The 16,681-nt window shown below is 39.9% G+C and overlaps 2 protein-coding genes across 2 annotated transcripts in view; one reads left to right on the top strand and one right to left on the bottom strand.

Moving 5' to 3' along the window:
• Positions 1 to 4,757, top strand: part of LOC117806488 (unconventional myosin-VI-like) — a 6,502-nt gene extending 1,745 nt beyond the window's left edge. The window contains 6 exon segments of the mRNA XM_034675441.1: positions 1,140 to 1,240; positions 2,881 to 2,889; positions 2,892 to 2,940; positions 2,942 to 3,012; positions 3,893 to 4,111; positions 4,543 to 4,757. Coding sequence (XP_034531332.1) covers positions 1,140 to 1,240; positions 2,881 to 2,889; positions 2,892 to 2,940; positions 2,942 to 3,012; positions 3,893 to 4,111; positions 4,543 to 4,742 — 649 coding nt within the window. The 3' untranslated portion in view covers positions 4,743 to 4,757.
• A 2,837-nt stretch (positions 4,758 to 7,594) lies between these two features.
• Positions 7,595 to 16,681, bottom strand: part of impg1b (interphotoreceptor matrix proteoglycan 1b) — a 30,570-nt gene continuing 21,483 nt past the window's right edge. Inside the window, exons 16-21 of the mRNA XM_034674365.1 lie at positions 11,328 to 11,547; positions 10,676 to 10,886; positions 9,839 to 10,024; positions 9,523 to 9,706; positions 8,932 to 9,015; positions 7,595 to 8,472 (exon numbers count right to left, since the gene is read on the bottom strand). Of these exons, the coding sequence (XP_034530256.1) occupies positions 8,389 to 8,472; positions 8,932 to 9,015; positions 9,523 to 9,706; positions 9,839 to 10,024; positions 10,676 to 10,886; positions 11,328 to 11,547 (969 nt within the window). The 3' untranslated portion in view covers positions 7,595 to 8,388. The remainder of the gene's footprint in view (positions 8,473 to 8,931; positions 9,016 to 9,522; positions 9,707 to 9,838; positions 10,025 to 10,675; positions 10,887 to 11,327; positions 11,548 to 16,681) is intronic.

Here is a 16,681-nt window from a genome sequence, read left to right as displayed (position 1 = left end):
TCAGGTCTATTGAGCTCTAAATTACATCTGATCTAATATCCTATTATCCTGTCAGTATTGACTCCAGCATCCTGCTGCCACGTTGCATGTCTCCTACAATCCCTGGGGTCAGGTGATTGCTGGAAACCGAAAGGAGATCAGTTGCAAGAGAGAAAGTCCAAATCTCTGGTGTGTGACATGTGCACGCCACAGAGCCTCAGAGCCTCAGAGCTCCGAGCACATGAAGGCATGAGTGCCGTATCAGCAAACACTCTGGCTGGCATTGCTGGCGTAGTAGCTACAGGACCACCTCCATCATTAATCTACCATCCATTTCCTGTTCACACTCTGCCAAAAGAGCCCTGAAAGAAAAAAGCTACACTTCCACTCCTTTTCTCTCTGGCTGCAGCACCCTGTCCTTGTTCATGACCAGCACCCACTGGCTCATGTCTCGGCTGGATTGACGATGATCCCAAATCAGTTTCATCTTTCCAGCCAGTATGAATTATAAATGGTAATGGTAATCTGGCTAATGATTCGTATATCAGTAATCCTCTGCTCTGAAACATTAGGAGCAATGCCGACTGTAAATAGAGGAGCTAAGTCCTGCGTATTATAGCATTAGCAGCCCCGACGCAGCAGGGAACCTAGAGGCACGCCTGACATGAGCTCAGACTTCCTGCAGCAGACTTTTAAGCAGCTGAAACTGCACTATCAGTTTGATTTATAAACTCAAATGCTGTGTTGTTTCTCCTTTATTTTAAAATAAGGCTGTAAAATAACACATGGTGGATGTACGCTGTTATCTAGAAGGTTGTAACATCAGAAGATCTCTGCGTTTTTATGGAGTTGAAGACTGCAAGAAAACAGATGAATTCTGCTCATCAGCTCCCCTGCTGAGCTGCTTCTGATGTGAATGAAATCAGCTGAGAAAATGATGGGTGGGGCTTTAAAAGAAGTAAAGGATCTTCTTTCTTCTTTTACAGAGGACAGAAATTAAGTTCTGTTTAATTAACAGATTTATGTATCTTGACATTTGATTGCACAGCACATCTACCCAAAATCCCAGATCCAGCAGAGTTGTACTCAGTTACACCCGTCTACACACTCACCCTGTTTTCTCTCTCTCTCTCGCACGCTCATCTGTTCCTTTGCTACAGAGGTCCTCAGGTGCAGGCAACCAAAGCTGCTGCTGGTGGGAAAAAGTACGACCTCAGCAAGTGGAAGTATGCTGAGCTGCGAGATGTCAACACTTCCTGTGGTGAGAAAACACGCTCATGTTCAGCATGATGCCACTTTTATCAAGTTAACAGAGTGTGTGTGTACTGACCCAGTATCAAGAATATCAGGTGGTCTAGGTTTTTGTGAAAATCTTGCAAAATATTTCAAATGTATGCACACTTTCAGGCTGCTCTAGTACCAGAAAGCATGTGCCACTTTTGTCGTACAGCAGCTAGAAACTGAAGTTTAAAAGCCTAGCCTGCAGCTGTACTGAGTGTGGACACAGTACATTTTGCCCGATAAGTCAAGAGACCAGTCAGAGGATGTTCCCACAGCTGCTCCAGCTCATCAACATGCATTTTAATGGTGGGAAGAGGAAATTATCTCCATTTTAAAGGGTGCCAGACTTCTGCCCTTCCCAGTTATTCCAGGCCAGCCCTCTCCTCAGTCGTCATGAGAAGCAGATGCCTTTCTGCTCTTCTATAATTGCGACTGTGTACAGAACTCTGATGAGTGAGAGGAACTCTGATATCCCCAGTGGGAATCCAAAGACATCTGGTTAATTTGTGGAACCCAGTGGCTTCGGTTGTGCTGGCGGTGATACCAGAAAAGCTGAGTGTGTGGTATAACTGATTGTAAGCGTATGTTTACAAGAAGCTCTGCGTGTTTTGAATGTTTTCATTTTGTTTTATGGTTAAAAGAAAACACAGCACGAGCCCCTGAACTCATCATTATACTGCGTTCAGATGAAACTAAAGGACAAGTTCGTCAATTTACATTTTGCGAACCTCTCTCAAATACATTAGCTTGATGTCCTTTATATTGTATTCATAATAGTGGTGTAATCCAGGGTTCCTTAACGTTTCAGCCCGTGACCCCCAAATATAGGTGCCAAAGACTCCGTGAGCCCCACTGTTTCCTCAAGTGATTTGATGTGGCTTCATTTAGCTGGTTTGCAGAAAATGACCCTAGCTATATGAACATGTGGCTGTGTTTCCTGTGCCTTTATGAATAAACCTACTGCCACTGATGCTTTTGATAATTAACTGTTCACTAACCCTAAACTTAGGAGTGATCTGGCAAAAAAAGGCAGAAAACTCATTACATTTTCTAATTTCAAGGTTTTATTTCAAGGTTAGCTACTTTTTTTGTTAATATTCTTTACTAAAATGGGTAAAATCTACTATTTTTAGAAAAAAAACAATCTGCAAGACATCTCACAACCCCACATTTGTGTCTCGCGACCCCCCCAGGGAACCTCTGGTGTAAACAGTATCTTTAAAGCTCCTGTGAGGAACTTTCAGCTTATGTTGATTGTTTCTCCTCCACCTACTTCTTCACTGATTTTGTTCTTCATTTGTTAATCGTGATTTTTAACATTTCATCCCGCTTTACTTTAACTCTCAAATATATGACTCATCAAAAATCTTGCATACATTTAATCATTTCGACTGACACCTACCCCCCTTACACCCATCAGGGGTGTCAGACACACAACCTAGAGAAATAGTCTTTATGTGAATGTTCTTATATGCTTCTGTAGCTTATATAGAGACAACATAATAATAATTACAGTCTGTTTTTCACCCAGCTGAAATCCCCTCACAGGAGCTTTAAGTAAATGAAAGTCAAACCATGTTTTATATTTTCAGTCTCACTGGTGTTGTTTTTTATGCACAGACATCGAGCTGCTGCAGCCTGCAGAGAGGAGTTCCACCGTCGCCTGAAGGTTATCACGCAGGAAGTCCAAGAACAAGAAACGTACTGATGACGGGACCGATCAAAGGGCTCCTAAATCTGTCACTGACTATGGTGAGAAGAGAAATATTCTCCCCCAATTATCCCCTTGCTCCAAATAACATCCATAAGAGCTCAATTCTGACCAGGAGCACTACTGCACAGGTTGCTTTCCCCCCTTTTTTCCCTAGCTGTCAGCAGAAATTAACAACCTGCCAGTGTTTCCTAACATGCATTTACCTGACAAAACACCAAGGACCTAAAAATGTAACCACCCCCCTGTCCTGCTCTCAGATATTCATTCTAATTAGCAAATTACTGCCAGATATGCTTTGTCAGGATTCAAAAGCTGCTTTTATGACAGCTCCCTGCTTTAATAATCTCACAACCCAACCAAGCATGCTCTGTGCCACACACACACAAACACAGGCACACACATAAATGTTATTTTGCTGCTTGAAAGCAAACCAGTGCTCCTCATTTCCCCTCTTTTTCATCTTGAAAACAAATATCCAACATGATGGAAAGAGAACAGTGGATCCTCTGTTGCCTGTACTTTCACTGTATTTACTCCCCCTTTCTCTTTTGATATGATGGCTCCTGAAAGGCGTACCGACTCTTATATTTGGATCCTGTTCTTGGCCTCCGCTGATGCAGCTGGGGTCTAAGCAGGGCCATTTCATAAGAGGCTGAAAGCTGCTTTATCTGGATTTTCATGTGATATTTACTTCTGTGTTTTCTGCATTCTCTTTCATCTTGTAAATTTTGAAAGCTTTATTCTTTTTTTTTTTCTGCCTCATTTTTCCTCGCTGTTACAAAAAAAAACTCGAAACCATGAGGGATTTCAGGTGACATTATTTCAGACAAAAGACCACAACAGATGCTTTGTTGGAGCAAACATTTCCCATGTTTAACACAAACACATATTCAATAATCACACTCTCTCTGGCTGCAGCTGAGCAGAACCCAGCTCCTCCAGTGACAACCCAGCAGCAGGAAGTGGCCATGAACCGCCAGCAGCGATATTTCCGCATACCTTTCATCCGACCTGCCGACCAGTACAAAGACCCTCAGAACAAAAAGAAAGGATGGTGGTACGCCCATTTCGATGGGCCGTGGATAGCCAGACAGATGGAGCTTCACCCTGACAAACGGCCTATTGTGTTGGTTGCAGGTGAGTCAGCAGATTTGCTTTTGGTCTCATTACAACACAGAGAGCATCTCTAGAAAATACAATGGTTTACAATGCTTACATCCAGGATACAACTTACTCTATCTTCTTTTATTATTCTGTGCATATTTTATTTACTCAAGTAGTTAGTTTAGACTGCATATCCCTAAAAATATACCATCTGATGTCTATAAAATTCATGAATTTCTCAAACCTAGTTTAGTTTGCCTAGTTTTTTGCCAATCGTAATATTCCCTTTAGAGTATATAAAGACTTGTATCAAAGATAGGATGAAACTTTTATATATGATACCATATCAACCACGATTGTTTTTCAGTACTACATGCTTCATACACATGTAGTGTAGTGTGTAAACAAGATACTGGTTGCAGAAATATGTGTCCTGAATGTTTCCATATCAATCCACCGCTCAGGTAAAGATGACATGGAGATGTGCGAGCTGAGCCTGGAGGAGACGGGTCTGACCAGGAAGCGAGGGGCCGAGATCCTGCCCAGACAGTTTGAAGAAATCTGGGAGCGCTGCGATGGAATCCAGTACCTCAAGAAGGCCATTGAGAACAAGCAGGCCCGGCCCACGCACGCCACCGCCATGCTTCAGAGTCTCCTCAAGTGACCCAGAGCAGAGAGATAAAGCCTGAACATGACACTGATACGCAGACTCGCAAACATGCACGCTCGTGAGCTGCAGTGTGTACCTGCAGTTTGTGGGCTGGAGAGAAAGATGCTCCCTTTACAGTCTTACTGTAGCTACTCAGTGTTTCACTGAGGCGTCTCCTTTTTACATTCCTGTAATTTGTTTAACTTTTTATATCCGGATTTTGGAGTGGAACACCTTATTGGTGTAGTGATAGCATTTGTGTTCAGTCTTTTCCTCAATCTTTTCTTGAATGTGAAATGACACCCTGAGGCCTTACACTGCAACAAAACCACAGTGCACCACAGAAGTCTTAACTACTGCCTAGCCGTTCTATCTCTTACCTTTAAAACTTAATGGTTTTTAATAGGGACAATGAATTAGACTGAAAGAAAATATGAAGGGATACTTAATGAAGCAATCATATCTTTAAAGGTGACATATCATGCAAAATTGACTTTCTAAAGGTTTTCTACCTGAAATATGTTTCCCTGGCATGTCTATAAACCCCCCGAGAATGAAAAAAATCCATTCTGCCCCTGTTTTGATTTCTACACCTTTCTGTAAATGTGTCTGACACGAGCCGTTTCAGACTTCCGTGTTTTCGTTACGTAACAACAATATCCGGTCTGTCACGGAGTCAGAGCTCGGAGCTTGTTCAGCCCATAGACTGTATAAAATAATACTGAATCCCTCCTCCGTTTTTCATTACCTGCACAAATGTGTGCTAACAAGGAGCTTAGGAGGGAGGCATGCTAGTTGTAGGCTGTCTTAATAAACACAAAGGTCGGTTTTACTCCCCACGTCTGCAGATTTGAAGATCTAGTGGATGATTTTTATTTATCATGGATAAGTGCTAGCGCTGGTTAGCATAGCTACATAGCTACATGTCGTAGCTGCAGCTGTGTACCAAGACACACGTCTACATACTGACAAATACAACAACAAGAAGCACTAAATCTGTGACCAATCCTTCAGAAAGGTCCTGCTACAGGCGCCTCTCCATCAGGATCAGATTCTGGATCAGATTCAGAGGGTTGAAGTAACGCGATCTCTGAGCAGCCGTGTATATTCAGCCAACATGTAAACATTAGATCAACGTGCTGGAGAGCCGAGGGCACATCCACTTCCGGAGGGGACGTGGTCAGAGAGAAAACAGAGTGTTCTGAGGAGGACTGAAGAAGAGGGTTTTTCAGGCAGACCAAAATCTGATTTCAAAGTGTTTTTTGAGCATAAACTTTAAAGACATGTTTGGGGACCTCTTAGACCATATATATTGATGAAAAAAGCGTGATATGTCACCTTTAAGTCTTGCTCACTGTTGTCTAGTTATCTTTCTTTATTATTTTTTATCACTAACATCTCATTAGACCAATAAACATGCACATAGCTTCTTGGACTTTGCTTAATGAACTTAAAGAACTAAAGAACTTTTGTTTTTAATTGAAAAGATATTAATAATACAATTAAAAAAAGTAGAGAAGTTATATTTGTACATCTATTTTGACACAGGGCACAAACAGGGTAAAGATTTTATGATGGGCTAAACGTCACTTTCTTTTTCGTGCAGAACATTAAGAAAACACAGACATAAAATCACTGTTCTTTTGTTTCATGACACTCTTTTAAAGATGTATTGATTGACATAACTACCAGCTCCTTTACCATCTTTAAATTGTTTTCTCTTCATCTGTTTTTTCTTGCTGTGAATACACCTCTATCATCTGTTGAAACTCTTAAACATTAAGTTAATTTTTGTATTGTTATGCAAGAAGGAAATGTAGAAGTTTCCATGTTTGCAGTCTTGTGGGTTTGGAATTGTTTTACAGACAATCATGTAATGCGTGTGTGTGTTCTGTGTTTGTTCATGTCATATTTTAATGGGCAGATCACTTTACTCCTCCAGTTCATTCATCTCCTCTAGCAATCATACAATACTTCTATATAGACTCACAGGGATTCTCTGACAGATACTCTAGCAAACTGGCACTTTCAATGTGTCTTCTTAAATCTGATGTATGTTTGCCTTCACACTGGAATACAGTAGACAATAAACATATGCCCACATGTGTTTGATTGTTTTTTTTTACTCTACATAATGGACACATGAGAGCAGTTCATATCAACAGAGAGGCGCTCAGGGACAATGCTCTGTAAATGGATCAAACGTTGAAAGGTAAATGCATCTAACAGGATTAGATCTTAGATTAATTAAACAATGAAAGTTAATGTAGTGCTTATGTCACCATTGATCTGAGGCATGTCCCCATTAAGTGATCACCTGGATTAAAATGGACTTAAGAATCTCCTTTGTCTCTTTTAGAGTAACACAAAGGAGCAGATATAAATAGCTTCTTATAAAACCTTAAATAAAGTGGCGCAGCAGTATAAGCGCCCCACATACAGAGGCTATAGTCCTCGTTGCAGAGGTTGTCGGTTCAACTCTGGCCACGACCATTTGCTGCAAGTCTTCCCCCACTCTCTACTCCCCATGTTTCCTGTCTCTTCACAGCTGTCCTATCAATAAAGGCAAAAATGCCCTAAATTATAACCTCAAACAAAAACCCTAAAAATACAAAAAGTAGACCTTTGTTTCAATCAGAACACCTTTAGTGATTTTAGGCCCCTTCAGTGCATATTTTGCTTCATGCTTTAGGTTTGTTTTTACTCTTTGAGTTTATTCACATCAACAAATTGTAGATTGTCATCTCAGTCCGTCATAAATATATTTTCATTCATCACAGCTGGCTCTACTGGACAGATATGATCATCTTAATGCAGTCAAAAACAAACCAAACTTCATATTTTTGATGCAAAAAAACCCATTTATTCTTTGCCTGTAAACGCAAAATGTGTAAAAAATAAATGTGAAATGATTGGCGGGGCGAGGTGTTGAGTTGGGCATACTGATGGAAGCACAGCTCAGCACCCAGCAACATGACCCACCAGCTCATACATTCATTCTGTTTTTGGGACACAACAGTGGTTCAGAATAGCATTAAAATAAACAACATTTTAAAGTCTAAGTTTTTAGATACCACCATGTGTATCAGTCTGTAAATAATAAATACCTCATTGTGAGGAAAGAACAACCTTTGCCAGCCCTATACAGGAAATGTTCCTATCATTCAATATATAGAATAAAAAATAGGTTCCACTTTAAGTCAACCTAAGTCCACCTTAAAGGGACAGTTACGTTTTTAAAGTGGGGTTGTATGAGGTTCTTATCAGTAGTCAGTGTACTACACAGCTGATGACAGTCTGTACAGTTATGTTTGGAGAAGCCAGTATAATGTCTTAAAGACACGTTTCTCTTGACTCCATCTGCAGCAGGACAAACCTCAACTCCCTTAACTTTGACTGGCTTCCCCAAGCAGGCTGCTATCTACTTTATGTAATACTCTATTAATAAGTGCCTCATGCAACCCCACTTCAAAAAAACAGAACTATTCCTTTAATATCCATAGCTTTCTGTCTAACGAGACACTCATCTCTATGAACAATTAATGTCAACACTTTTATCACCATTTAACTGCTCTACTGTTCCACTCCTCCACATACAGTTAAATAGTAACATCAGTCTTTGCTCTGTGCTTGTCACCGTGTCCACTGCTTCAAGGTGTCATCAAACATCCGTGACTTCACAACAATCATTATCGGCTGCCCTTAAAAACCAGCAAGTCCTGTATTCAGTTGGCGGACGACACGCCTGCAGAAGAAAGAATGAAAGAATGAAAAGAGCCAACTTCAGATGAAATGACCACAATGGACTTAAAACTGGGATTATTTCTCATAGAAGGAACATTAGACTAAAGAGAGGGGTTTTCATTGCAGAAGCAATGGTCAGTGCTTAGAAATCAGATGTGGAAATCATTACAAAGTAAATATAGGCTCATGCGAAATGTCATGTTAAGGTGCTCAAAAGTCAACTGTGATTTGGTTCATCATTGAAAAATCAGCGAGGGCTAAAACAGGTATGTTTTACCTATATACACACCATAGCCACAGATCTGTAAAAAATATTTTGTATAAGTCATAAATGTCAGCGACACTTTGCTACACTTTCCTAGATAAAATGCATATTCAATGCCTTTCTCTTCTGCCCCAGCCAGCACCATTTCACACATTAGTTTAAACACCATCTTGTGTTTTCTTTAATAGTGCCCACCTCTGTGTGTGGTATACAGTGATGGAAGTCCACCATTTCTGAGACTAACTTTTCTGATCTTGTTGTGTAGAGTTGTCTGGGGATCTGTGGAGACAGAGAGGAGACACTGTTTACTTTATGCCTCATTAATATATTAAAGAACCAGAGGCACTTGAACCAGATGCGCAGATGCAATGTGAGTACAAGCAATACAAGGGTCTGCCAGAAAGAAAGATCTATTACAGAGCATTATGCTTACAGCTGCTTATATGGAATTGATTGTTAAAACTATGCAGTGTTGTTAGACTTGGGACAAAACTTTTTTAAAGTAATACATCCTGTGTACTTTAAAATGTCTCAATTGACCTCTGAGCAATTACTGAAGGTATCAGAGGACAATGATCTACAATAGCATAATAACTACAATGAACACTTAAGACACTTAACAATACTAAAAGATACTTAAGACATGTGGAGGATGAGAGCAACAAACTTTGCTGCAAAGAAAACTGGAAGATCATTTGCAGAGAGTTTGTTGGAGCGTATTAGTTACGACTGTGGATAAAGGTTCAGGTTAGTGGTTTAGTCATGTTCCTATGCAGCACTCTGTACCTCAATACTCAGATGTATATTTTCAATAGTGGCAAAATGTTCCTGCTCAGACTGTTGGGATTGGGAAGAAGCAGAACTTGAAGAACATGGATATGTGGAAACTTGGCTTAAGGCACCATCATCATTCTCAAATACTGGGTTCACCCTCATAGTATTCTCAAAGGCATAAGGTGAAAGGGTGTTCCTACAATGTAAAGGAGATGAGGTGGTAAATGAAGATGCTTAGAATACAAATCATCATAAATCACTAAAACAAAGCAACACCTTTAAAAAAAAATGCTTCCAAAATGTAGAAGATAAAACTGCTCGTACTTACACCAAAGTTAAAGTCTTTTTGGGCTTTATACATTTCTTGTTAATGAATATCAAAAGGCAAATGATGGAACAAACAAGGCAGAGACTTCCCACGAGGCAGGTTACAATAAGCGAAGGGTCTACTGGCATTGACACCATCTCGCTGCAGTGTTCTCCATGGTAGTGCCAGTATGTACCTACAGGGCATCTAAAAAACATACAAGAAAAAAATCAAAGCTTAGTTAATGAAAAGGCTCCTGGTGTGTGCTATGAGATAAAAGATTTCACATTGATTACAAGGCACGGCAGAAATGCAGAGAAATGTACAGGGAAAAAAATAGAAATGTAAGAACGTGTTGAAATGATGTGGTGTACACAAATGTGATTTCATTGGTTGGATCAGAAATGTAATTTTTAGGGCCATTTACTGAGTCGATATATTTGAGGGACTAGTGAGCTGTTTTTTTTCAGAAAACAAAGAGTCAAAGAGAAGTATAAAAACTAATAGAAACACAGGATTTCTCCAAAGCATCAATATTTGTTTGGCTTGATTACAGCAAAGTTTGAAGCAGTCAGCTCTTAAATCTCAAGTGTCCTTGAATGCACCACCAAATGAAGTATTTCAATCCAGTCCCTGCTTGTGAATGCAAATGTATTAAGACATTGTCAAGACAGGGTTAAAGTAAAAAGTCTTTGTATGTTTGTGATACTACAATGAATGAACAGTCATGGCCTCCTGGAGTCTACTTTAGACTGTAACAGTGATAGGTAAAGTAGGTACACCTTCACTTTAAATGAAAGCCTCTACAAAGGCTGAGTCATCATTTGGGTCTTTCCTCATTCGTCAGCTTTTGTGTACCTGCAGGTGGCTCCGTGCCCGGGGATTATTTCACACTGGCCTCCATTCAGACAGTAGTCTGGCTGCAGAGTGCAGGTGCTCTGACAGGGCAGGCCGTCCACTGTGCTGTACCCAGGATCACACAGACACTCTGCCTCATCGGTCCGACTGTTCACCACGCAGCGTGAAAACTCATTGCAAGCCAGGAACTTACAGGGGTCTGCTTGATCAGCTAAAACCAAGACAGAGGAGAGGGAATAGGAGAAAAGAGGAGAAGAAACAAATAGAGACCAGGGAGAGGATAGCTAATTAACATTTATGCAGCGTCAACCTGTCTCTCACTCTCTGCATATTCAGAAGAGAAATTAAAGGCCATTTTGATTGATGTGAACCCAGGTGTCTACTTTCAATAAGGTGTGTATAATGAGGTCAAACAAATCCCAGAACTCCCCCAGGCAAAAAGATGCGGCAGATCAATCCTGCAGCGCACCTGGCTGAGGATACATGATGCGGACAGGAGCTCTGACCTTGCATAAATGAGCATGACACTGCAAAAACACTTAATGGATTTTGTTCTGCATGAGGAGTCAGCACTCTCGTAAAAGGAAAATAATTTAATTTAACAATACAAATCTAAACATTACATTGTTTTTGTACAGCAAGGACATTTCACCTGGCTCGATTTCCAATGAGCGACTGTCAATCTCGATGTCCAGCCGTTTGGATGCTGAACTGCAGAAGTCTTCCAGCACGCAGTGAACGGCCTCTGTGACGTTGTAAGGGACAGGTTTGTCCAGTTTCATCCGACTGTTTACCACAACACTCCCATTTCGGAAGTTGAGTATTTCCAGATGCTTAAATCCGGTCAAATTGGATTGTAGATATGGCAGAAGCTGTGAAGAAGGGAAAGGAATAGATTACTTTTTTGTAAAATGTTGTTTTTTAGCAGTTCAACTGTTTGTTTGTTTTTAATTGGAAAAGATTAGCTTTGTTCAGTGAGTGATCAATAGAGAACAGTGCTTTTTTGTTGCAGGACTTTGGGATAGGATTTGCCCTGGAAAGCAACCTGAGCAAGATCAATTTAATTGCAGGCCAACAGGGGGATCATTTCAGAGCCAAGGACAACATAGATTTACTCTCAGATGTTTAGGTTTATTAATTGATGTTTGTGCCAGCTGTCAGTAAAATCTACGTCCTCCTGGGAGGAGTACCGGGGCAGCAGAGATCATTTACCTGTGGTTTTACTATCACAACGACAGGACTGAGGTTTTTGGAGCGTGGCTCATTTTTTTAAATATTCAGGTCAAATTTCACAGTGTGAAAGCAATGAAGAGTTCATAATTAAATTTTGACTCAAGCATGAAATCGTGCCATCACTGCTGTTCAGTGTGTAATGACAGCCAGAGCAAAGGGTGAGGTTCAAAAGTGTTAGTACAAGAACACAGCTCTATTTCTCATCGTTGAGAGCCTGAGAATAAGAAATGAATGATCATGCTTTTTTAAAAGATTTGGCAGACATCAAAGCTCTTAAGTCTAAAAGAAACCTATTCCATATCCTGCTTAGGGAAGGCTTTTGGTACGGGCCTTTAAGTAACATAAATGTACTAGATTGTTTGGTCTGGTGTCATGATATCGTATGACAGTACATTTCTTTTCTAAGGCTAAAACTCAACTACTTACAGTAGTTTGTAGGAATTCAGAACAAAATCTTTGATGTATTTATAGAATTTTTAGCACATCTCCAATGTACATACCATGAAACATGGCAACTGTAATAGAAAAACAGGTAAAACTTAACAACAGAGACACTACAGCTGTATGCTAGCTGGTGAGCTAGTCCTAGCATAGTCAAATTTGAACACTTTTTTCTAAATGTTTACTGCAAGTGAAATATATTTTTGCTCACACCACCAGTTTAGTAATTCAGCTTGTTCAACCAAACATAGCAGAAGAAACATTCCAGAAAAATCAAGATGTTTTTTCTTTTGTAAAGTAATACCCAAGATGCTAATGCTGCTGAGAGATAGCTTGTTGGAATATGGCAGTATGCTGCCTCTGTAGCCTAAAGTTACAAGCCACAGATGCTAACTATAGTCCTTTAAGTTCGAGCAGAATTGGTTTATTCTGTATTTCTTAAAAACAAACAATTTTGAGGAAATACAGGTAAAGATCAACTCTCTCATGCTGCAGGCTAGGTCCGCTAGCCTTAGCTCATCTAATTCACGCATGTGACTCAGTAATTCATTTTGATGCACCAATAAGTCTGAAGCAAAATCTAATCAGATTGGTTTCTTTCTTTTTTTTTTAAAGAAAAACCAACAATGCCTATCCTGCTAAATGTTAACTAGCTAACTAACTGGACTTGACGTGGTTATATTTTTTAAAACTAAAATGTATTTTCCTTGTTTGGTTTAGCTTTCAGTTCAAAAGGCAACATAATAGAAGCCTTTTGTGCAAGGTTATACTTGATGATGGTGGAAGACTTAGGCTTTTAAAGACCTAAAATGAAGGTGTGACAATCTGAAGTTTAGCTAAGAGCCCTCAGATGTCTCTGTTTCAGTCAAATTTTACCTGTCTTTATAAGCATAACCAACACTTAGTGTAGTATATATTTGTGCCACAAGGACTAATGTGAAGCTACATTTCACTCTTTTCAATCAATTCTTCACATTGTTGCATTCAAACTATATTTTAACAGATCCAAACTTTCCAGGCAGGCAGGCTGGCAGACTGTGGAACCAATCTATTAAGACTATGGACTTGGACTGATGAGGCTGGGAGATATTTAGGTTGGAAGGAAGTCAACCAGCTCAAGTAATGGACCTGCATCAATGTTCATCGATCCTCTGTCCTTCCAGCCACTTCACGTTCAGTGCAGGCGAGCCAAACATCGAACAGCCGCAGAGTGAGAGGGAGAGATTACGCTGCTTTAGCTGGCCTGACTGTCGAGCAGGAGATAAGAGGCCTAAGAAGCTCTGCTCTGATCTGGTTACCTCACTTATCACCGGCGGACAGTTTAAAGGGCACTAGTTCCCTATAGCTAATAGTTTCTGAGAAAAGTGGGGAAAACGATTGGCTCCAATATCCTGAACAAATGGACAACAGCCTGCAGTACAACTATACACTCTGCTCAGTGGTTGGTCATTCATTTGTCTTAATGCAGAATGTCAAGTTTTAAGTGAACACTGCAGATAGACACATCTTTGCCCTTACTGCCCTCCACAAAGTCAAACACAAATTCTTTCACAACAAACCTCAGCGCAGACTGTATTGTGAAGAAACAGCAAAATTCATAGCTCCCTCTAAACATTTGACTTTTGTAAAGAAATATAGACAGCACAACACAAACACAACATCATTTCAGTCTCTGACACAATCACATAGGCTACTCTGAGGTTACACATGTATCTACTGGTTCTTGTTTTAGAGAAACCTGATGAAACATCCCTTCTCTAATGTGGAACAACAGAAAGTCACAAAGAATATGCTGCAATGAAAATATTTTTTGATGATTAACAATGTAGCACATCAAATCGTTACAACCTCCATGTCCAATTTTATTGGTTGCTTCACAAACCAGTAGGTACAGGACTAATGGAGGCATGTAGCAAAGGCAAACAGGGGGTAACTGCAAGCCACTGGAGGCTAAAGATTCATATATATGTATACATATATATGAGGGACAGCAAATGTAGCCTGAAGAAGCACAAATGGGGTCCCATATCCAGCAACATCACATCATGCTCGTTTAAATGGGCAGCAGAGTAAATATTTCTTGACAGTTCCAACCAGTTTGATAAATTTGATTCAAATTGTCTCCTCTCTGCTTTAAAAGCCCATTTAAAGGATAATACGTTGACCATTCCTGATGGAATAGTAACAACAAATATTATATTGTAAATACTTACCAGTTCAAACGTCTGACCACATTAGTTTTGCCAGGCAGCTAAATACATGGATTAATGCGGAGCACTGCAGAAACCATGGTTTGAGCAACCATTCAAAATTGGAGATGGAGTGTTACTTCAGTGATGCCTTGTATTTATCTGTAATCATTTTTTAAAAAGTGTGCCTATGTACCCCTACTACTTTACTTTGTAATCACTGATGCAGTGCAGACATTGGTCTTTTCTATACCTGCCATAGAAGACATATTAAACTTACTTAAGAGACACTTAAGGACACAAAAAAAGAGCATCAAAATACAAAACAATCAATCAAACCTAAACCTTTCTTGAACTATGGTTTATGTTGTGTCATCCACAAGGCCACCTTTCCAAGTAGCTTACTTTTCCTTCTGCTTCTTGGCATGGCAACAAACAATTCAATTTGTGTTGAATGCAGCCTCCAAGTTTGAGGATGCAGCCTTCACATGACACAGAGTGCAGAGCACCTCTAAGCAAGACTAAAAATATGTAACCTCTGGAGTGAGTCTTAAAACTAAGTTGGGATGCCCATGAAGCTCCTCCCTTTGATGTGCTCTAAATGGTGCATGTTTAAAGACACCCTCTTAAATTTCAAACCTTTTTTTCTTTACCTTACTTTTTTTTTTTTTTTTTTTAGAAAAGGAGCACAGTAATATGTTTTCCATTATAAATGGAACCATTTAGCACACTTAGAATTAACCAGAAGTCTGTGCATACAAACAAATTGACCTCATTTGAACTGTAAACATGTTTAATTAATTGTCTTAAAGAGGAGGATATACAAATAAGTATGTCTACAAAACCAGATAACCAACATAATAACATTGCTGACACATGAATCCCGGTTGCGACCCAACCCTCACTGATGTCCCACTAAGCAGATTTGAACCAACAACAGTTCAAAGCGTGTTGTCCTGGAACTGAGAAGAATTACTTAAAGCTTCTTACCACATTTCACAAATCTCTGAGTCATACATTGACTAAGGCAGACGCAGGTCTCGTGAATTAGACTACCCTAGGCTGGTTTGCTTGCTACCATATACAAAGAAACACACTTTAGCAACACAAGATGCATTAAGGTTTAAAAGGTCTATTATAAAGTCAGTCTGTTCAATGTTAGCCTGATTATTAAATCACACACTGCAAGCTTTTCTTTAAGGCTTCGAGCATGTACAAATGCACTGGTCAACTCTGAAACACACATATGAGCAACGTATGTACAACTTGCTTAGACCAGCATGAAGACAGGAAACAGAGGAACAGTACAGCCAATGGCACTGCCTTCCTGCACCTCTAAAACGAATTCATTATTTTCATTTATGTAATCAATATTAAACTTAAGTCTAAAAATGACCGTTTGTGATTTAATGTGTGTTACGCACCAAACTGCTTCTCTGCCATGCATTTTCTGACTGCTACCAGAGACCACCAAGAGCATCAGAGGTGCTAGTACACCAATTTTGTTATGTTTATTTAGAGCCTGGCTAGCTGTTTCCCCTGTTCCCAGTCTTCAATGGATAGTTCAGTATTTCTTTTAAGTGGGGTTCTATGAGATACTTGTCAGTAATTAGACACAGGGGATCCTGCAGTAAGCTTGGCTGCCTTGTTGAGAAACCGTCCCGAGATCCAGCATGGAAGCTAGGCTATCAACCGCTGCAGATAGGTTCAACTCTACCACACTCTGTACACTCTATTTGGAATTTTTTCAGTGAAAAGCAAAAACGAATGGGTTTTCTGACAGCAAAGTAAAGCACTGATTAAGTGTACACTTACACCAAAATTAGTGTTTGGGTTGGAATCTCTTAAAATGAGCTAAATGATGTGGTAGAGCTGACCCCATCACTAGCGGTTGATAGCCTAGCGTTCATGCCACTTCTCTGGACAGTTTCTTAACAAAGGGGCAAAACTGACCAGGATCATCTGTGGCTAACTAAGTTACTATTGACAGGTACCTCATATAAACCCTACTTTAAAAACTGAACTGTCCCTTCGTGCTAAGCTAACCAAAACAATTTTGAATGGACAGCTATGACTGTAGTAGTAATATTAACATCAAAATGAGGGTCCACAATAAATGCTAAATGAACTTGCTGTGCGTTAT

Source organism: Notolabrus celidotus, chromosome 22 (genome assembly GCF_009762535.1).
Source record: "Notolabrus celidotus isolate fNotCel1 chromosome 22, fNotCel1.pri, whole genome shotgun sequence".
Classification (NCBI taxonomy): Eukaryota; Metazoa; Chordata; class Actinopteri; order Labriformes; family Labridae; genus Notolabrus; species Notolabrus celidotus.
Note: the sequence above shows the minus strand (reverse complement) of the source record. Positions and strands in the feature narration are given on the sequence as shown.